The 23,095-nt window shown below is 39.6% G+C and overlaps 3 protein-coding genes across 5 annotated transcripts; 2 read left to right on the forward strand and 1 right to left on the reverse strand.

Moving 5' to 3' along the window:
* The first annotated feature begins 1,238 nt into the window (after positions 1-1,238).
* zgc:56622 (uncharacterized protein LOC326033 homolog) lies at positions 1,239-8,797 on the forward strand. Of its 2 annotated transcripts, none has more exons than XM_047153376.2 (10): positions 1,239-1,525; positions 4,930-5,130; positions 5,365-5,481; positions 6,253-6,330; positions 6,422-6,538; positions 6,817-6,929; positions 7,062-7,149; positions 7,236-7,319; positions 8,380-8,462; positions 8,567-8,797. In XM_047153376.2, exons 1-10 carry the CDS (start codon positions 1,436-1,438, stop codon positions 8,598-8,600), a joined length of 1,005 nt encoding a protein of 334 aa, XP_047009332.2. In that variant the 5' UTR covers positions 1,239-1,435; the 3' UTR covers positions 8,601-8,797. The 2 variants fall into 2 exon arrangements, with proteins under 2 accessions (XP_047009332.2, XP_047009333.2); XM_047153377.2 differs by having other exon boundaries at positions 1,245-1,525; positions 4,960-5,130.
* klhl36 (kelch-like family member 36) lies at positions 6,432-12,369 on the reverse strand. Of its 2 annotated transcripts, none has more exons than XM_017465556.3 (5): positions 12,171-12,369; positions 11,700-11,785; positions 10,538-11,611; positions 9,873-10,030; positions 6,432-9,755 (listed from the first exon to the last, which is right to left on the reverse strand). In XM_017465556.3, exons 1-5 carry the CDS (start codon positions 12,190-12,192, stop codon positions 9,173-9,175), a joined length of 1,923 nt encoding a protein of 640 aa, XP_017321045.1. In that variant the 5' UTR covers positions 12,193-12,369; the 3' UTR covers positions 6,432-9,172. The 2 variants fall into 2 exon arrangements, with proteins under 2 accessions (XP_017321045.1, XP_053534067.1); XM_053678092.1 differs by having other exon boundaries at positions 12,150-12,369.
* Positions 12,370-15,963: 3,594 nt separating this feature from the next.
* Positions 15,964-21,318, forward strand: cotl1 (coactosin-like F-actin binding protein 1). The gene is made up of 4 exons (XM_017465562.3): positions 15,964-16,354; positions 16,998-17,080; positions 20,062-20,219; positions 20,346-21,318. The coding sequence occupies exons 1-4, from the start codon at positions 16,278-16,280 to the stop codon at positions 20,454-20,456; spliced, it is 429 nt and encodes a 142-aa protein (XP_017321051.1). The 5' UTR covers positions 15,964-16,277; the 3' UTR covers positions 20,457-21,318.
* Positions 21,319-23,095: the final 1,777 nt, after the last annotated feature.

The following is a 23,095-nucleotide window of genomic DNA, read 5'->3' on the forward strand; positions in this document are numbered from 1 at the left end:
GTTCTCGCTGTTTCCTCCTGCTGCCCAAAAAAATTTCGACAAGTGGACTGGCTCTGGTCAATTGCCCCAGATGTAAATATGTGTGATGCTCTGCTATGGACTGGCATAAACTCCACATACACTTGACCAGGATCAAGTGGTTATTGAATGAATGGCATCTTGCCTGTTCTCCTTAAGGGTGCCAGTATTTATGAGAAAACAGAATAGTAAAATAGTAAAGTGGGCCTGAATCAGAATCTACATAAGCTGGAAGCATTTGGCTTCTAGACTTGGGTTCTTGGTATGTTTTGCATCTTGGACTTGGATTGTTAGATTTGCTACACACACGTCTTAGGAAAAATATTATTTAGCAGTCATGTATTTGTTTTTGGCACTAGTTACTGCAGGAGGGTTCGACTTTATTCCATAAGGCATTGGAATTAGGAAAACTTTATAACATTATATAACTATGATGCTCCCTGCTGTCTGGTCTATGAATTACACAAAGAAAGAAGGGTTCATAAATTAATGGACATAAATGTTCATTTCATATAATTATAAGTACTTTATATATATATATATATATATATATATATATATATATATATATATATATATATATAAATAAATATATATATATAAATTATAAGTATATAATTAAAACTATTTCACATGATTTTATATGGAGACCCCACTTTGCACCTTACAGGACTTAAAGGATCTGCTGCTAATGTCTAGGTGCAGGATACCACAGCACACCTTCAGAGGTCTTGTGGAGTCCAGGCTTCGACAGGTCAGAGCTGATTTGGGAGCACAATTATTAGGCAGGTGGTTTTAATTTTATGGCTCATCAGTGTATATATACACTGTACATTATGGATGGATTATAGAATATAAAACAAGGTTTAACATTTCCATGTAATTCATTTTATTTAGAATAATATTATTTTATATAATTATATACTATGTAGTTATATTACTATGTAGAATTATGTCCTCAGAGAGAGACAGAAAGAGAGAGATCAAGAGGGCAAGATTACTTCCTGATTTTCACACTGTTCCTGAGGAAATGGGAGAGTGTCACATGGGCACAGCTGTTAAGGTCACTTTCCTCAATTTTGCCAACAGACTCTAGACTATACATGCACAATAGTGGTAAAGAGCACGCGCGCGCACATACACACACACACACACACACACACACACACACACACACACACACACACACACACAAACACACACACAGAGAGAGAGAGAGAGAGAGAGAGAGAGAGAGAGAGAGTGTAAAGTAAAGTTGAATGATTAACTGTCTAGATAAAGTAAGCGACTAACAGCAGTGGAGAAGGAAGTGGAATAGTGCAGTAAAGCAAGGAAGAGTGGAAGACAGAAAATAAAAGGACTCTAAGGAACAGCAGGATAAACCAGCTTATTCATTCGTTATTAAAATTGTTCCCATATGGAAGAGCCTGGTGAACAACCCAGGAAGGTTGAGCTAAATGATGGCAACTTGATGCCACTACTGGGCCTGGGGACATGGAAAGGAAAGGTAACATTACACATTACACATTACATTATCTAATGTACATGCTTAAAGGCGGCCTTATACATAGTCATAGTTATTACATCAAACTATATAGATAATCCTATCAACAGCTATGGAACTGCTTATACAGGTTTTTATTCAAATCCTGATTCACGCTCTGTTTCCCAAAAATAGCGGACCACAATAAATCCACTTTAAACAAGTGTATACAGAATTCATACAGCAATACACAGATGGACCAAATGAGGCAGGTAACTAGTAAATGGCATTGCTTGGTTAAAACTCTGCAAAAGATTCAGAAATCAGTTATTATACTCATACTCGTAACATGGTTTCGAAAGTGAATTTTTTTATATACTCATACTCGTAACGTGGTTTAGAAAGTGAATTTTTTATATATTCATACTCGTAATGTGGTTTCGAAAGTGAATTTTCTTTCATTTACATTATTGGCAGTGTTTTTTTTCCACTCACTCTCTCAACTCAACACTACTTTTCCAGGTGGTCTTTTTAATTCCAAATCTGAGATATACAGTAACCTATGTGTTGCATAGCAGACTACACCTTCTACAAATAAATAACCACCCTCCAGCTTGGTTAATGAAAGTGTATGAACAAGCTTTGCTAAATAAAAACCATGTACATGTCTTCTCTCATTGTACAACAACAGAACTAAGTTTGTTTCAATTAGACAGCTAGCTATATCGTTTTTATATTAGGTGTTGCACAGCTTACATACTGGATGAGATGAAGATGTCTCATCTTAATCTGTATGTTTAAGGTATTTGAGAACTGTAAGACTGTGTAAACATAATTGAATTATTGATAAGTCAGAATTTCAGCAGTTAGCAGTGCACAAATAAACACAGTCAATTGACCTTTAGAAACATTAGAAATGATTGATTTCCAGTGGGTGATGATACTTTAATGGAATGTGTTGTCCCTAATGGATTCGTTTTTCTAAGGGTCTGTGATGGTAGTTTAATGAAATATATTGGCCCTAATGGGATTTAGTGTTTCTGAAAGTCTGCGATGGTAGTGTAATGGAACGTTTTGGTCCTGATGAGTTTTAACATGTTTCTGGCAGTCTGTAATGGATAGTTCTTAATAGTTGTTAACACGTTTCTGCAGTTCTGTGACGGTAGTTTAATGGAACATGTTGCCTGTGGTTGGTGACAGTAGTTTAATGGAACATGTTGCCTGTGTTCTGTGACAATAGTTTAAGGGAACATGTTGCCTGTGGTCTGTGACGGTAATGTAATGGAACATGTTGCCTGTGGTTGGTGACGGTGGTTTAATGGAACATGTTGCCTGTGGTCTGTGACGGTACTTTAATGGAACATGTTGTGTTTGGTCTGTGATGGTAGTGTAATGGAACATTTTACCTGTGGTCTGTGACGGTAGTTTAATGGAACATGTTGCCTGTGGTCGGTGATGGTAGTTTAATGAAACATGTTGCCTGTGGTCGGTGATGGTAGTTTAGTGGAACATGTTGCCTGTGGTCACTGATGGTAGTTTAATGAAACATGTTGCCTGTGGTCGGTGATGGTAGTTTAATGGAGCATGTTGTCTGTATTCTGTGACGGTAGTTTAATGGACCATGTTACCTGTGGTCTGTGACAATAGTTTAATGGAACATGTTGTCTGTGGTCTGTGACGGTAGTTTAATGGAACATGTTGTCTGTGGTCTGTGACAATAGTTTAATGAAACATGTTGTCTGTGCTCTGTGACGGTAGTTTAATGGAACATGTTGTCTGTGGTCTGTGACGGTAGTTTAATGGAACATGTGCCAGTGGTCTGTGATGGTAGTTTAATGTAACATGTTGCCTGTGGTCTGTGACAGTAGTTTAATGGAACATGTGCCAGTGGCCTGTGACGGTAGTTTAATGGAACATGTTGTCTGTGGTCTGTGACGGTAGTTTAATGGAACATGTTGTCTGTGGTCTGAGATGGCAGTTCAGAAATATGTTCTGGTCTGTGATGGTTTAAAGGAACGTGTTGCTCCTGATCAGCGTTAATGTTTTTCTGAGGCTCTGTGATGGTACGTTAATTGAATATGTTGTTCCTAATGGTTCTTGATGACTTATCAAATTGTATTTAAATAGCATCTGCATAGCAACTGATTTTAACACTGTCTATTTTATAGCATACTTCAATTCAATTCAATTCAATTTTATTTGTATAGCGCTTTTTACAATAGACATTGTCTCAAAGCAGCTTTACAGAAATATCAACACGGTATACAGATATTAAAGGTGCGAATTTATCCCAACTGAGCAAGCCACTGAGTGGCGACGGTGGCAAGGAAAAACTCCCTAAGATGTTTTAAGAGGAAGAAACCTTGAGAGGAAACAGACTTAGAAGGGAACCCATCCTCATCTGGGTAACAACAGTTAGTGTGAAAAAGTTCATTATGGATTTATATGAAGTCTGTATGGCGTTAGGAGCAGCCGTAGTCCCAGCAGTCTGGAATTAAAGAAGATTTGAGCTCCATCCAGAGGCAGAAAGGATCTGGATCTCTAGTATCTCCATAAATTCGTGTGGGGCGCGGCGAAAGGAGCGAGATAGAAAAAAGATAATTATGACTGCGAAGTAGTAGAGAACAGAATCTAGTCAGGGTAGGCTTGAGTAAACAAATACGTTTTAAGCCTAGACTTAAACACTGAGACTGTGTCTGAGTCCCGAACACTAATAGGAAGACTGTTCCATACTCTAGTTTAATATTGATTCTCAATTACCATTTTCAGGTGTTTACAAAAAACAGTTGTGTACTTATAGTACAAAAGAATTAGGATCTCGTAAGTAAGTAGCTCATAATAAATAATTCAGTGTTTATTACAAGAAATCATTCAAAGGATGTTAAAATGCAATTCTTCAAGTGTAATCTTTAAAAAAAATCAGAGCAGTAGGTTGGACTGTAGCTCGGTGGAAACACTCTATGTCTCTAGACTAACTGTAAATGAGAACAGGGGAAAGGAAAGTGAGAAGGGAAGGGATTTTTTAAACCCCTAAAACTCGAATTTTTAAAAGTAGAATTTTAAAAAATAAGATTAAAAGCCCTAAACATCTACAGAACCTTTGATGTACTCTGTTTTCTAATAGTGTGCTACTGTTATACATGAATTTGTCTAATGTGTTTGTCTAATACCACGTTAGATAAAAAAAAGTCTTATAACTCAGCATTCACAAGGCATCCTGTAAAAAACAAACAATCAAACAAACAAACGAACAAACAAAAAAAAAACATACACCATATTTAGATTTATGAGCAGTAAGAATACAGTGGGACTCCTGTGAAATCAACCTTTGGCCCTAAATGAAAAATTTAAGAAAACTCTTGATAGAAGCATGGAATATAAGATGTATTTAGTTCTGTCCTTATCAGTGTGTATAGTGAAAGCGGCAGTATATTATTGTTTTATTACTTGGCTGTCAGGACACAAGCTCAGATCTGTGTCAAGGTGCAGCTGAGACAGCTATAGCTGCTGGTTACCGTCACTTGGACACGGCCTACAGTTATCAGAATGAGGTGGAGCTGGGGAAGGCGATCCAATCCAAAATGCAGCAGGGCATCATTAGGCGCCAGGACATGTTCATCGTGAGTAAGGTGAGTTTGTTAACATAAATCACAGAATAATCCAGAATGAATAAAACAGCCAAATGTTTGAGGAATCAACACATAGCACAAACACCCTTTGTACAGGTCCTTGCATGCTGCTGTGTCCATAAAGAGTTGCTTATACTTGGTGTCTTCTTAAGCCATTCTTGTGTTATAAATTACACATAATTGCCTAGTCTCAGGAGACAAACTAATGAAGTATCTCCGTTTTGATTTGTGCAGTTGTGGTGCACTCATCATGCCCCCAAGGACATCCCTCTGTGTCTGAATAAATCTCTCAGTGACCTGCAACTCGAGTACCTGGACCTGTATCTGGTGCACTTTCCCGTGGGACTACAGGTTGCACAATAAAAGTATATTCAGTCACCTTAGGTCAGAAATGAGGGCATTTTAAATGCATTTTTTACATTACTGTGGAGAATAACCTGCAGGGCACAACTGAATCTATTATTAAGCAATGGAAAGAATATGGCACAAGAGGGACTATGCCTAATAATCCCCATCTCTAAACTGGCTACATCACTCTCCTCTAATCTCCACTAACAGCTGGTGTGTGGTGGGCGTTCTTGTGCACTATGGCTGCCATCGCATCATCCAGGTGGATGCTACACAGTAATGGTGGTTAACCCCATACTATGTAAAGCTCTTTGAGTGTATATAATATAATATACACGCTATATAAATGTAACTAACTAACTAACTAGAGGAGGCCATCCAACAAAACATCAGTGACAGGGCAAGTGTCATATCACAGCAAACCAGTGAATCTGTAGTCCATGGCAGCCAAGTTTGTAGGCTGCAGTGCAGGATGGGAAATGTAGTCACTGGTTTGCTGTGATATGACAGTGAGGGCATAGACAGAGATTCCAAGGGTAACTGAAGCCTGGTGGAGGTAGCACCAAGTTGTCAATGTGGGAATAGTGTTATTAGGGTGAGGAGCACTGATAAATAGTAGCCACACAGTTTACTCATCAAGTTTTAAAATGATCATCTTCTTGTGTATGCATTATATTCATTAACTTATTAGAAAAGAAATAAGAAATAAATCTGATTTGTTTGCCATCATGTTTATTTCAGTACTAGCCACTAATGGTATTTTTTTTCCTACAGAAAGTTGATAATGAGCTCTTTCCTATGAAGGATGGAAAGATAGTCACATCAGATATTGATTATGTGGATGTGTGGCAGGTAAGGAAAGAACTCTCTGATCTAAAAAACACATACCACAAAAGTAATATTGAGAATTACTGTATATATAATGTGTATATGTACATGGCAGGGGATGGAAGCCCTGAAGGACTCTGGAAAAGTAAAGAGTATTGGAGTGTCCAACTTCTCAATCCAACAATTGGAAAGGCTGCTGTCTGTGGCTAAAATCCCACCAGCTGTCAATCAGGTAGTGAACAATTTAGTGCTTTATGTATTTTTTTGCACTCATACCAGTCAATATTAGGCTTTATTGAAACCTACTGATGTAAAAGTTTCAGTTTGACAGTTGAGCAGAGCTTTGAATTTAAAGACGTCCAAGTTGACATGTATAGGCCTACATGTTTTTGATTTATTGAATAAATGATGGGTTAAACCCATTCAGTCAAACAGGTTAACTGTAATAACTTAATAAGGTGGGTTAGCCAGCTCGAGTGATATCTGTAAGTAGAATCTTTTCATCGGCAGGTAGAGCTTCATCCTTACTTTGTGCAGACTGATGTGATCGAATATTGTAAATCGAAGAACATCACTCTCACAGCCTACAGTCCCTTTGGCTCACCAGGAAGGTCCAAAGAGCAGTGAGTTCATATTTCACATGTATCATTAACCCGAGTTTGGCATTGGATCTGAATTGGTAAAAGCCATATGGTCATTTTTATATGAACGTTCATTTGGTTCTGATGTCATCTGAATTTCTCTAAATTCTGCAGTCATAGAGGAGACAAAGATCCTGAAAAGCTGTTGGAGGACCCTGTGGTTGGGGGAATTGCTGCAAAACACAGACGGACTCCTGCACAGGTCATACATCCTCTCTCACACAACTAGAACAGACGTATGGTTTCTTTTTATTTTTTTATATACCGTGAAACTTGGAAATTTTGCAGATTTTGCTGAGATATCATATTGAGCAGAATATTCCAGTGATTCCAAAGAGCGTTAAACCCCACCATATTCTGGAGAACACCAAGGTAATCAATCCTTTTTGATTCAGTATGATATTTATGCAGTTTGAATATTCTCCCTATCATTTGTTCATACCAAATGGATTGTCATTTGTGTACGGCAAACAGCAAAAACTGGAATCTGGTAATGAAGTTAAAGAAGCAGTGCACATGATGTATTTTCATGTCATTTATCATATTCCTTAAACTGTATGGATTGAAAACTTAATTAAAAACAGTCAAGGGGATAATACAAAATATGTAGTTACAGGCCACAGGGTATATACACTCAATAATAGACCTGCTTGATCACCCTGATCATTTAAGCCTTTAGCTTAATGTGTGAGATTTATCATTTAAAAATGTTTACATTTTACTTATGCTACATTACATTACTTATTACATTTACATTTATGGGATTTGGCAGACACCCTTATAAAGAGCAACTTATATTTATCTCATTTATACAACTGAGCAGTTGAGGGTTAAGGGCCTTGCACAAGAGCCTAACAGTGACAGCTCAGCAGTCCTGGAATTTGAACTCATGATTTTTGATTAGTTTGGTTATACAAGATTATACTCACATCATTTTGTCATCTATTCATTTATGTTATATTGCTATTCCTTATCTTTTTGCACCGCCTGTTATATCGGACAATTGTTATATCGGACACCACCCGGCGCTACACTGTCACTTACTCTGCCTATTGTCCTGTTTTAGTAGTTAATGTACTGTCCTGTGTTGTTTGCATGAGCACTTTATGTAGAATGTGTAGGTCTTTTTTTAGTTCTTTGTCGTCTCATGTGGTTAGTGTGTTGTTTTATGTAGCACCGTGGTCCTGAAGGAACGTTGTTTCGTTTCAGCGTGTACTGTACCAGCTTTGTATGGTTGAAATGATAATAAAAAGCCACTTGATTTGACTTGACTTGATAACAACTAATATTCAACATCAGAACCTGATTTTTTGTCTTAACCTTCAGTTTTATTTTTTACACAAATGACCAGCAGGCTGGTTTAGATGAAGAGGATTTTAAATAAAGTCATGTACGGTAACGTCTACAATAGTGTCTTGATGTATAATTGCAGATCTTTGATTTCTCTCTGGACTCGGGGGATATGAGTGCACTCAGGTCTCTGGATCGTGGCTGGAAGGCCTGCGTCATTGAACAGTAAGAGTCAAAACACGCATCTCACTGCAGTACTAATCAAACAACAAAACAGACCAAAAACAAACACGTATTAACTTAACAATGGTATGTTTCTTGTCCCACAGGTTGGAATCTCATCCTTACTACCCTTTTAAGTGAAATGCTGTTAATACTGGATATGCGAGTGCTGCTGCTCAGATGACAGAACAAGATTTTAAACAAAGACATTTAAATTGCTCAACAAATTGTCTAAATCAAAATACTCACAAGTGTGTTAGTGCCAAACTGTGATTGTAACACACTGTGCTAAACTGAGCCTCGGAAAGAAAGAATAAACATGCTTGTTTTTTAATGTTTTCCTCTAATACTGAAAATGATTGCTCATGTTAGACCATGTAATTATTGAGAAATGCAAATGCATACATTTCACACAACCCAAGCGATGGAACACACCTCTTCAGCACAAGATTGAGTGACAATGCAGATTATTCCTAGACATGGAATAAACCAGAATACTAAATGACTGAAGAAGCACTTCTAACATCACACCTTTGCAACCAGCAAGTTCCAAAACTGAATCAGCTGAATCAATTCGGTTCATGTCCTCCATAAGCAGCCTAGATATACGGGTATCTGTTAAGGCCCTGTACCCTTGGTGCTGTAACCTGCATGTTGGGAGAATAACTGCCCGGTCAGGGCACATTATCGAACCGTTGTGTTTGCTCTTCCAGTCATCTGTCTTGTCCTTGACTGGTGTTTTGCAAGCCTTTCGCCATCACACCTGTCCTGTTCTGCTCAGTGCTGCAGGACTGCCGAGCTCGAACAGTGCATACACACGCCGAGGCTCCAGCAATGTACCTGGGCAGGTTGGGACCCATCACCCACTGGCCCTTCTCTGGAACGAACACCTGAGTGTTTTCTGAGAAGTCCATGTGCTCCCAGGTGTAGCCTCCCATCACATAGATCTTGCTGTCCCACACGGCAACAGCTGCTTCGCTGTTTGGGTAGCGCAGCGGGGCGACCCTGCTCCACTGCTCAGTGTGCGGGTCAAACGCCTCTACTTCTAGCACATCGAAGCGCTCCATGCTGTCCTCGTGGTCATCGCTGCCACCGATTACATAGATTCGGTCGTGCAGTGATGCCATGCAGTGCCAGCCTCGAGCCAGAGTCATGGCCTGCCGCTCCATCCATGTGTCGCCGGCGCTCGGGTCATAACTGAGCATATCACGTCGGTAAGGTCCGATCTGATAGTCATGGCCCCCTGAGATGTACACTACACCTTTGTGTGTTGTGCCTGCATGGCCATACGTTAATCTAAAACAAGAGTCATCAAAAACGGAACCAGTTAAGACTCTCACATGACAAGCAAACCATGTCCTTAATTCTGTTCTATTTAATAAGCCTAAATCTGTAATCGAAAAGACACAAGACCTTGGCAGCCCTGCTACGTAGGTCCAGTAATCCTCCACGGGATGGTACACCTCAACAGATGATAGTGCACCGCTTTCATTTCGTCCCCCAACAGCAATCACACAGTCCCCCATGGTTCCGAGATAGAAATCCACTCGGCGCTGGTTCATACTCGCACCCTATAGCAAGAGAAAGGAAGGAAGGAAGAGAAAGATTTAGAAATGACATCATCGTCGTGCTATCGCTAGACATTACGAACAAGTTACAGCTTGCATTTTCCCAACAAATCTTAATGTCCCATCTTTAATTATCTGTTATCGTCAGCAATTTCGGAGGAACTTAGCTGACGCTAGCTTCTTTGAAGTTCAAAATCAAAGTCAGACCCCCAGAACGCATGGACACACTGCCTAGGCTAGAACCCCATGAACGCACCTGTCAAAGGGGGAGCTTTCTGAATTGACAGGCAAATAGAGATGCTTCCTTGTCCTGAGTGTGTGTATGTTGGTGAAGAACATCGTTAAGTTTTTTTTTTTTTTGGTTTTTAAATCTTCCTTACAGAGCATGGGCTGTTGCAGAGACCCAAGTTTTTATTTTAACAGATATTTTACGGCGAGCCTCATTAATTATGTTTTGCCTATCCTGTTACCAAATCTCAACGTTCCATAAAACAGTTCTGAACTAATTACCTTGGACCATGTGTTGTTACGTGGGTCGTATCGGTAGAGTATGTTACTTGCTGCGTCTCCACCGTTATCCCGTGACGAGCTTCCCCCAGCGATAAAAATGAATCCCCCCAGCACTGCCACGCAATGGTGGCTCCTCTGAGCCGGCAACTGCGTCTCTACCACCCACACTCCTGCTTCTTCATCTAGCCAGCTCACGTCAGTGCTCAGCTCTTCACCACGCTCATACACCTCTCCTCCAACCAGCAGCAGGCGCTCCACTCCTCCTCTCAGGGCTGACTGTGTTGTTTGTAGTACAGGCTGGGCACTGACGTGAGCATGGTAGCTTAGTGCTTCCTCCACCAGCGCTTGGCAGCCTGAATCTGGGGGCAATAAAGAGCGTACAGCAGGCAGGACATGCTCTGCCAGCTCCACAGGTGAGATCAGGGCCAAGCGGACGTGGCGCAGGAGCTGGTGGGCGAATGGCAAGCGCTCGGGTTTCTGGTTGAGCCACTGGAGGGCTGCCTGGAGGAGGGTCTGCTCACTCTCGTGCTGCACCTCTTCGCTGGCTAAGTAGGAACACAGTTTGGATAATCCCACGTCTTTCAAGAACTTGGGCGTGCAGGAGAGAGTGGCGAATCGCTCCAGGACAAAGCGGTCTATGAAGGCGTCCAGACGCTCCAAGCTGTAAAGCATCGCCAGTTCCTGCAGGTACAGATAGTTGTCTTCGTTGACCTCTTTCTCCAGGTACTGGCAACAGAAATCGACAGCCTGCCAGACTTGCAGCAAGTGAGCCGTCTCCAGTACGTAGTCAATGTTTCCACCATCAAGGGGCAACTCGCCACTATAGAGGAAGTCCACGACTGCCTTAACCCCCACAAACGAGGCACCTACAAGCTCCACCTCAGCTTGGCGCTCCTCTCTCATGCCAAGCGTGAACATGGCCTGGAAGTACGGGCTGGAAACGGCCAGCAGGGCGCGGTGGGCACGAACCCGCTGGCCATTCGCCACCAAGACCACATCACACAACTGACCACATTCTCGCTGCTCGTTTAAACCCTGCAGGAGGTACATGGCTTGGTCAGCCCATCGATACACCTGCCGTGAGAGGAAAAATGGCATTGGTGATACACTATTTTACAGCACGTCAAACCATTAAAGGGTGTAGCAAAGATTTCAACTGTACCTTTGAATTCTCGCTTATTCTATGTGGTCGAGACAGTCGACCCTGCTTCTCCTTAACACCTTCCATTTCATCACCTTCCTCTAATACTACGTCCAGAAATACACCAACAATTACAAAACACCAACACTTTCAATCTTCACGCCTATACATCCTGCATATACAGGATATAAGTGATCATGTCTACAAAGAAAAGTGCCTTTACTACTGTATCTACACTACTCACTGACAAACCTAAACACAACCCAGAATAGCTATTGAACTGGTTAATAAACAAGCTAGGAGACCAACTGTCTGAACTCCAAATAGCTCCCTGCTCCCTGCACTAGTGCACTACATAAGGTAATAAACAATGCCTTTTGCACACTGTGTAGTGAACTATACTTCGGACAGGCAGCCATTTTGAGTTGAACCCCAGTCAGAGCAGTATAACAGAAGAGCTAGCATGCTAACGTTAGTCATGTGAATAGAGACCTGGCGATGAGCACTGCTGCATGTTTCTCTCGGCAGAAATGATGACAGTTAGCCTGTGAGATAAAGGGATCACTTCGTCACTGTGTCATCCTCTTCCTGTAAAAATTAACGTTTTAGTCATGCCAAAAACGGCTCTGTCTAAACCATTTCTATGGCGTTGAGCTCGAAGAACAGTGAAGCTCACAGCAACGACTGAGAAACAGCGTCGTCGAGTGTGTTAACACTTACTTTCCAAAATAAAAGACAAGAAGAAACTGGCTGGTCGGGATTAAATCAGACTTTTAGCCATTCATCCAGTTTTACCAAAGCTTTAAAACATGATTTAATCCTGGTTTTAGTTTTAACAGGAACTTTAGGTTAATGAGTGCATCATGGTGGACTGTCAGAGGTCAGGATTTTACTCAAAGGTCAAGATGTAATCAGAAAATTAGGGTTTTAATCCATGTTAAAGGTATTAAAGGTATTAATCCATGTTTGGAATTAAAAGGTTCAACACAACTCAAGATTAAACTAGAACAAAAACAAACAACCAGGGTCAACAAATTTAATCAAGGGAATTGTTGACCCTGGTTATTTGTTCTGTTGTAAAAATAAATAAATAAATAAATAAATAAAATTCATAGCCTATAATTGTAGTAATCATCATAGAATTTTAGTTAATCCATTAAAGATTGTAGATTGTTGTTATTTACAATAAATACTTCTTTAGACCACCACCCCCCCATTTATTTATTTATTTTTTTTTACATGTACAGCACATTGAGAATTTAAACTCACATGAAAGTGTTATGTAGTAAAGATTCTCCCTTTCTTCTTCTTCTTCTTCTTCTTCTTCTTCTTCTTCTTACTACTACTACTACTACTACTACTACTACTATGGAAATTAATATCTTTATTGTCATTGTACAAGTACAATGATGTTTAGTGTGCAGTTCCCCATTAAGCTATGTTACAAAAAAAGAAAAAAAATTAATAAATGCACATTATATAAATATATAGGAAACTATATAAACATACAATACAAACTATATATACATACAATACAATTATAACAATAATATTTAAGTGTATTTCGTGAAATATCTGGTAATGTAGAAAAATGTAGTGCAATATGTGCAATATATAGCTTGGCATAGTGATCGAGTATGGAGTATGTAAAGACTGTAACCTATTCACTGACTATGAGAATAGGTGTGTGAGTGTGTATTATCCATCCATCCATCCATCTTCTACCGCTTACTCCTTCTTCAGGGTCGCGGGGGAACCTGGAGCCAATCCCAGAGAGCAAGGTGGGGTACAACCTGGACAGGATGCCAGTCCATCACAGGGCACAATCACATAAGTGTGTATTATTATTATTATTATTATTATTATTATTATTATTATTATTATTATTATCTGTGTTCATCTTTTTCAGTTCTGCCCACTCACAGCATCCAGCTGATTTAATAACAGAGCTAAAATGTAGTTTATCACAAAAGGCCTTTTTGTTGCAAGTGATTAACAAAAATCGTTCATCTTGAGCAAGGTACCAAAGGTCTAAGAAAAAACCCTGCCTTTATGATTAAACTCTCTGTTGACGGATATTAATCATTAAGGATCATAGTTGCTTTGTTTGACGTGATCAAAAGTCACACTAAGTCATCTATCTATCAGTGCTGAATACAGATTATGTGTAAACTAAAGGTCATCAGAGGCCAGTGGAGGTAAAGTGTTCAAACTTACACATAGATTGTTTGCATAGATGACCTGCAACAAATCTTTAGGCATGTGTTGACAAGCTGTTGTCACTGGCTTACTCCTTAGAGATCTAAACCTACATTCTGTAAAGCTGCTTTTTGACAATGTCCTATATAAAAACGCTATATAAATGAAATTGAAATGAAATGGAATGAAATTGAATTTTAAACATGGCTTTTAAAAAAAAATAAAAATGAAATAAAATAAATAATAATAATAAAAATCACAGGTTAATAAGTTAGTGTCTGATTTCATTTTAACCTTAAAATAAAATGCTGACCCAGAATTATGTCTGATTGTTCACAATGACATTCGCCAGCCTAAAAACATTGTTGCTCTTGAGATCAATTACTAGTAATACATATTTTCTTTACTTTCCATAGGAACATTATAGCCATAGGTTTAAATTTACCCTCCAAATGTGTGTGCCTTTAACAAAGCACTCACTTAGAGTCGCATTAGAATCTAAGAGTGAGCACTTAATAAGTAAGACGAATATTTAACTTTCATTATTTAACTGTTATTGTATAATTTAGTTCGGTGTGTGGTGTGTAATGATTAGACTCTCATAAGACATAAGAAGCACCATGTGTTCAACAATCTTTGCCTGGCAGTGTATGTTATGCAATGAGCATGTTACGTTGCTTGACAAAGACACAGATCCTGTAGAACATAGGACACAATTTGTCTTAAACCATGCTGCCATTGTGCATCTGATGTGTCACAAAACTCAGCAAAAGAAGCCTACAGACAGTCAAGATGATGTCAGTATAGGATCATTATCAGGTATTGGCCAATAACCAGAATTCTGATATTGATATAGTACTGAAAGGAAAAAAGAAAAAGATTTGGTGATTTGGTGGTGGATGTGCAAAGGCATTGGTGCATTATGACAAGATTCCAGTATTTGCAGTCAAGGCACTGCTTCTCTCTGCAGCTTCAAGACAGTTGTTTGTTTGTGTGTGTGTGTGTCTGTGTGTGTGTGTGTGTGTGTGTGTGTGTGTGTGTGTGTGTGTACATTTTTATAAGACATATCACACCAGGGTTCACCTCCAGGTAGTTAATGAGGATGAATGAATTAATTAATATCACCCTTTATGTCCCTGCTGAAAAAACCCCACAGAAACAATAGAATTTGTAATGTTTTTAATATAATCATTATAATAGTAATTGTATTGTAAAATGATTTTAATATAATGATTATAATAGTAATTGTATTGTAAAATGATTTTAATATATTGATTATAATAGTAATTGTATTGATTTTAATGGAAACTGTAATGGGTAGAGACCTGTGGGTCTCTACTGGTCATTTGTTGCCTTCTAATGGTGATGTCTATATTATGTCTAGTGGATACCATTAAGGACCAATAGAACACCTTTGACATTTGGTAATTTACTTAATTATTAACTATTGGTTTGTACTGGCATTTGTAGTGAAAAATATTAACAGGGTTGTGATGGTTTCTATTGGGTTTTTTTGTTTTTTCAGAAGGGGTGTGATGTTGAATGAATGAATTTGCATTGGTTTTAATGGAAACTGTAATGTGTAGAGACCTGTGGGTCTCTGATGGTCATTTGTTGCCTTCTATTGGTCTGTATGTCTGTGTTATGTCTAGTGGATACCATTAAAGACCAATAGAACACCTTCGACATTTGGTAATGGGCATAATTGTTAACTGATAGTTTGTACTGGAATTTCTATTAGTTTAACCTATCAGAATTGCTGTGATGGTTTCTATTGGGTTTTCTTTCTTTCTTTCTTTTCCAGAAGGGCTGTGATGTTGAATGAATGAATTCTACAGTACCTACCAATCATTCTTTTGACTCCTTCACCTTTTCCTTTGTGTTTAAAAGATCCATTGTTATTAATCCAGACACTGTATAACAGCCTGGAAGTCTGCATTGTTCTCGGATGAATGCATTAACCGAGCAAGGTGATCCACAAGATGGCACAATAGCACTGAGAGAAACGACACAGTGGCCATGGGTGGATTTAATTCTGCTGAATCCCTTAGTTGGCCATTAGGAGGAGGTGAACCTTGCTGCACACGGAGAAATCAACTGCATCCATTTCGACACCAACATGACCGACAAAGATCACCAACGCCCATGAAGAGCCAGTAGGAAATGAGTGGTGTAGAGAGAGGAGCCTGCTGCTGAGTGAGTGAGTGAGAGAGAGAGAGAGAGAGAGAGAGAGAGAGAGAGAGAGAGAGAGAATATCCCCATAGCGCCACACTGCCAGCATCGTCCTGTTTGTCTGCCTGTCGCATCGCCCTTTCCTGGATTTTACCCAGCCTTTTCTACGAGTCTTTCCTTCTCTCCTACGTTTTCTTTTTATTCCATCCTTTCTTTAAAACCTCAAAAATGGCAACAAGGATCGACAAAGAGGCTTGTAGAGACGCTTATAACCTGGTCCGAGATGATAACACAGATATAAGCTGGTGAGACTGATCATTCATTCATTCATTCATTCATTCATTCATTACAATAACCTGATGTGGTACCTTAAGGGGACATGTTTTGTACCTTCAGTGTATGTTTGTTTATTTTGGTTTGTTTGTTTGTTTGTTTGTTTTTTACCTGGAAACCTTAAAAAATATTTGGACCCATAATTTAAGCACCACTACTCTCACTATTTTAAAGATACAGTACAACACATGCACTTTCCTAGCTAAAAGATAAGACATATAGGTACAAGCCATGTACCCTTAATGGTACCACCCTTGTGACAAGGACAAGTGCATGTTACAAGAGTGCAAGAGTAAGCGAAGACATTTGACAAACTATTGCTTCTGATATTTTTGCCACGAGGTACCATGCATCACCTCACATAGTTTGATCATCAGAATCTGTGAAAGCATGATTGTGTTTGTGTTTAACACCCCATGGGTTCTACATAATTCTCCCTAAGTGCCCAAACTCATATAAACACTGAGGGTGTTCACTGAGCAACGGGTTTACTGTAGGGTACATTGCTTTAAGATGACTTCCTAGTTATAGCTAAACAGAGATCTGATTTATTGTCACACATTTTTGCTTCTGGGGTTTGTGTTCACGTGTGCTGCTTCCGTTTCTTGCACTAAGGGCATCCTTTAAGTATGATGGGCCAACAATTGTGCCAGCAGGACATGGGACAGATTATGAAGAATTTAAAAGCCAATGTACAGGTAAGAAATGCTTCATTTATGTTCAGTTTGAGTATTTATTGTACAGTTTGTATAGCTATTGTGTTTTTGACTCTTTGCTTGTATTTGTTTTTCTTTCTCCAGTGCTCATTTGTTTGTTTTCTTATCATGAAGCAAACTGGCACTAAAATTCTCTGACCTGGCTTAAATTCTCTCATTTGAGATTGCTTTATTTTTATTTTATTTTATTTTATTTTTATTACAGTGCTTTCCTGACTGGTTTTCACATCAGTTTGACGCTTGGTAGAGTGCTGACTACACGGAAGTGAATCAGTACGCTACAGCTTACCTTATATGGATATGTAGCTTAATAATTACTAGAAAGCTAACTGTTACTGTAAACCAATAACTCTGAAGGAAATAAAAACAAAGTGCATCTGAGCACACTTAGCCAAAGCAATTTTTACTCATTTATCTCAAATTTCTCATGATCAACTCTCTGGCACCTCATTTCCCCCCTGAGAATAAGTTGATTACTATCTATATAAATGCACAACAAGGTATGAAATAATGGATCAGGGACCCTGTGTGTATCAGGGCACTGAATATTTGAAATTGAGCCATTTGGGATTTGGGTAATGATGTCACCCCCCATTGCCATGCTGATGTGGATTAGGGTGTGGTGCCTCTCTAAAAGGAGAGTTGCAGTAGTGCACAGGTGCTGCATATAACCCAGATCCCTTTATATATTCTTAATCTCTATAGTATACAGACCATCCTGGTATTATCACTGGTCATTTAAGTCCATATAATATATTAATGTGGTATTTCCCATCCCTGTCACAGGGTACTTCTAGGCATAGCACTTTTTTTTGTTTTGTCTCAGATTCAGGCATACCTGAATAATCAGGAACACATGGTTCAGGTGTATCATGAGCTGGAACAAAACAAATAATGTGGACCATCTGGAGGTCCAATGACTTGATTTTGAAACTATGAAACTGGATTTCGAAACTTCTGATTAGTTTTTGATGAACTTTCATGTCACACAAACTGGTGAAAGACAATCAGCCTGAGGGATGTCACATGGTCTTATTGATTGGTGTTGATTAGTTGCTGAGCTGGATGTTTAGGTTTTAGACCTTTGATCTGAAACATTTAGAAATTTGATAAGTTAAATCTGCAGTGCCATGAGACGAGCTAGACGACATGTGCTGATTTTGTTTCTGGTTCAACCATAGTTATTTTAATTGCCATTTTGTGCTTTACTGCATTAGCGGTTTATAAATCATGTGACTTGATCATTCCCACCTCTAGAAACTGAGCGTTATGGGGAACTAGGATGGTTTAAACCACTGTATTTCTCTTTTTCGCTGCATCATCATAGTTGCAGTGTTGGTTTAAGGTTAGCCTTCTGCAGTGTCAGCATATAAGATAACTAGACCTGTGGCATTTCAAAAGGAAGTAGAAGTTGGAAATCCCTAAATATGGACAAAGCTAATGTAACCGGTATCTTCATTCTAGGAAAGATTTCCATCCCTTTCCTTTTATTATAGTTATTAATATTAATGGTTATTCAGATTAGTTAGAGATTCATATCAGTCACATCCTGGACTTGATTCCAGTTTGCAGCATGACTACGGATCAAATTATCCTCTTATTTTCACACTAAATTCTGTTGTCCTTGTCTAACAATTGGTTTAATAGCTTGGCTACATGATATAGTGAAGTTGTATCAAGGACATGACACATGTGATTCTCTTTTTTTCAATGATCATGCTTGTAAAAATTAAACCCAGTTAATGAACAACAATGCTTAACATCTGATATACCGCAGTGGGCCGTGGTGCCAGTGTAATTCTCTTAAGGGCAAAATGCTTTCTGGCACGAACAACCATTAGTGGCAGGCACAGGTCGGTGCTGAACAAGAGGTTGACACAAACTGATAAGACCTGAACATGCATTTTCTTCACTTCAGCTTCAGCTGTTTTGAGGCCATTTAACCTGAAGTAGTAACACTAGCTATTTTAGGCCCTGTGTCAGTACATTATATAACATTTTCTTTGCTGTCTTAAAGATCTGACATGGTATCACTGTTGTAGGGTTCTAGATCAAACTTTTAGTAGTTCCCTTAGAGGGACAGACAAAAGGGGCATTTGTATTTCTAAGAGAAAATTAATTTCCAATTCAAAAAATGAACAAAAGCTCATTTTCACACGCACACTATACATTCATTTGTATATAATTCACAGAGGACACTAACGGATATTGGATGATTTCAGTAAAACAGAGTGTGGTATGAGTATGGGTTGTAATGGTCATATAATGACAACCGCTGACGTAGATTTGCGTTGTAGCGCATACAAATTTGAATTTTTTTTTCCAAATTTGAATTTTTTTCTTTTCCAAAAGTCCTTTTGTTTTGCAAAGTCACGCAATGTGATTGAGTGGGGGTGGGGAGACAACTTACCCTGGGTCTTCTGTGTTGTTCAGGCAAGGTGGTCCTAAAAATGATTATTTTCAGGAATGAGGAAAAAGTGTGTATTATAAGGAAATAGGCTAGGTAGTCATGTATTGATGAGATAAGATTTAGGATAAAAGCTGTTCTGACTAAAATGTTGGTCCTCAGTGCCAGAAAATCCTTAAAAATCAGGAAATCTTCCTCCAGGACTTCCTAAGAAAGTATAAAATCCGTTAGCCTTAAGTAGGCTGAGTATTTAAGGGGTTCACTCCTAATTCTCCTCTTCATTTCAATCTCTTGCCGTGAATACTACTCACACCCTTGTTTGTGTTTGATGCATGTCTATGCATGAGTGTTCATGCTTGTTACACTTTTAAGTGATATGCCATTCCTTGGCCTCTTCCTCTGTTTAGACAAGATTTCTTATCAGTTTCACCCTTCGACTCCTCCTCCAGGATATTCCTCTGCTCGTTATTTTTCATGGTCATGAATAATAAAACACTCTCCCTACTCAAATATGGCAAGTAAATGAATAGTCGTGTTTCTTAATGTCTGCTTCTAGACGATGCCCGTCTGTTTGGTTTCGTGAGGATCACAACAGGAGATGCCATGAGCAAACGGGCCAAGTTCACCCTCATCACCTGGATCGGGGAGAACGTGAGTGGACTGCAGAGGGCTAAGATCAGCACAGACAAAACACTGGTGAAGGATGTCTGCCAGGTGGGTCTCAGATCAGCATTTTAATGTGTTCTTTATTTGGATGGTAATCCCTGGCATGTTTACAACTTTCGCTTATATGTGGACGTCATACACAGGTCCTGACATGACACTCTTTTCTCTATGCAGAACTTCGCTAAAGAGTTCATGGTGAGCGATATTCGGGAGCTGGAAGAAGACTACATCCGAAACGAGCTGAAGAAGGCTGGTGGTGCAAACTACGACGCTCAGGCAGAATAGATTCTAGCAGGGTGTGCACAGAGGAATGGGGTTGGGGGGGGTCATCAAAACTGGGAGAAAGAGTAGGGGAAACTTTTCATCTTGCGCTCTCCTCAAATACCTATACACAAACACATACACTCACACATACATGCACGCACACACACACACACACACACACACACACACACGCACGCACGCACATACGCTCTTTTGTCCTTCTTCTACTGTGGTCATGATTGGTTTATCTGCTGTTTATATCCTGTGCATCATCTCACACTCATCTCGAGTGCAGACGTTGTTTTTGTGTTTAGTATAACAACTATAACTGGAGTTTGAGTCAAAGAAGCTCCTTTTGTTCTCGATTGGACCTGACAATGTTACATCCTCGAACAATTTCGAAGTTTCTTTCAACTCATGGTTCAAGTTCCTTCCACTTTATTTCTGTCATTGTTCTTCCTTATCTAAATACAGACCACTGTGTTTACGGCCTTAATCTCCCATGGAGAGAGGTGCATCATGGATGTATGCGTTTGTGTGTATGTGTACGAGTCTGTACGTTTGCAGACGCTGCACTGTGACTCACTCGGCTCCAGGTAGTTTTTGGGATTTCAGACACTTTATAGCTCTGGAAAGCAGTTTGACTGTGTGAGCTATGGTGTTGTCATTCAACCTGACTCTGGAGCAGCCATTTCTCTGGTGTAGCCTTTCTTTTAGTCATTTAAATTGAAATTAAGTCAATTTTTCATTAAAAAAAAGAAAATTATGCAGAATTTTTTGTTTGAAAACGGAAGATGTCAATAAAGAAAGAAAACATGTCATGTGCACAAACATTATGAATCATTTCAGAATAAAAGATGTTGTTGTTTTTTTTAATCAAAAATGTGTTGTATCATCATTATTTGCATGGAACTATGTTGAGTGATGTCTCTGGTGGCTTTGGCAAAGCTGTATTTGAGCCTGTGCGGTCGAAAATCTGGCTTATGTAATGCAAGCTGCTCATCACAGTGCCACTCCACTCACGCTAACTGCCCTGGGGACTTTGTGGGAGTCCCATGGGTCAACATGGTCAACAGTGCTGCCAGATTGAGACCCAGAGAGCCAATCACAGGCTAGAGCCAAACTGCTCTGCTCCAACGCCTGTCAATATCCACCCCTCCTTTCCTCTACCCCTCTGTCCACTAACCCCCTTTTTCTATGACAGTCATAGGGACAGTCTCCCTGATTTTTTTTTTCTCTCACTCCTCCCCCCACCTCTCCTCTTTGCTCTTTGCATGGCTCATCAACCGTTTGTTCTAACAGATGTGAACTTGACTGCATAATTACTTAATTTACAATCTATAAGCCTCTTGCATGCTGTGTTTAAGACACTCAGTATACAGACACGAGTGAGAACAAAAGAATGAAGTAGGCGATGGCATGCAGGGAAACATCTTCCCCTTTGTGCTGTGCAATGTTCTAGTATGTATTTGTTCAATGTTTACAGTTGTTTGGATTGTGTTAACTGACTGGAAAACAATGAGACAGACAATGCAGCCAGGAAAGGCTTTAGCAAAGTTATAGTTCTAGCTCTCTGAGGGGGGGAAAAAAACCCCAAGTCTGTGAGGATGACTTTTCTCTACATTGATCAGGAAGTGAAATATGTGTGAGTAATTGTGTAGTGTGCACGAGACACACTTGTGTATAGGGGTGGGACAGGTGTCCCTCTGTGTCTGCTAGGACTACATTAATGAGATTAATGACTGCTGGGGATTGATTAGTCTCTTGTCACAGTGTCTCAAGCTGTGTACTGACTCCAATGTTCCACACACACATTCAAGGCAACCTTGGTGTAGTCTCACTAGCTCACAGCAGAGATTCCAGACTGGTGCATGTTCAAACAGCTCCACAGCTCCTTTCTTGGGGGTTGCTGTTTGGTTTTGTTGATGAATATGTGTGTGAGTGAGCATATTTCAAAAGATTACTTAGCATCGTGTTTACAACAAGAGTTACAAGGAAGTCCCTGCTAGCTATTCTCCTCAGATCCTTCCTGCATTCCTTGGGCCTCTCAAATATTTCATAGCCCACACACATTCTGGAATCATGTGCTGTGTGTGTGTGTGTGTGTGTGTGTGTGTGTGTGTGTGTGTGTGTGTTATTCTAGTAATCTGTTATCCTAGTAATTGTGTAACTGCAGATTTATAGCTTAGCCTGAGTAGCTCCTCATAGGCTCTCTGACTCATTTCAGTGTTTGTGAATTGAAAGATGATGTTGTTGTGTTTTTTTTTTGTTTGTTTGTTTTTTTTGTTTTGTTTTTTTAAAAACATATAGAGATGAGTTAGTGGGAGGAGATTCAAATGACCACTGACATCCCACACAAGGCTACTGTTGCCATATACTTGTTACTGAAACTTGCAATTATCCATTCATAGAGTCAGGGGGGGATTTGCATGCATCCAAACACATGCATTTACATGCTCTATAGCTTGGCCAGCAGCGAGGGTTTTTAAAACACGTCCTTACGTGCTCAGGACACAGAATTAGAGGTGAGGAAGACCTTTCTGCCTTGCTGGACTGAGCGACAGCCTGGTCTCAGAGACAGAGTTAGTTGGGCCTTTTGGTTGAGCTTTTAGAGTAGGACGAAAGGGGGAGGATTCTGGGGTGAGCAAGGGGAGCCCTAT

This window comes from Ictalurus punctatus, chromosome 4 (assembly GCF_001660625.3).
Source record: "Ictalurus punctatus breed USDA103 chromosome 4, Coco_2.0, whole genome shotgun sequence".
Taxonomy (NCBI): Eukaryota; Metazoa; Chordata; class Actinopteri; order Siluriformes; family Ictaluridae; genus Ictalurus; species Ictalurus punctatus.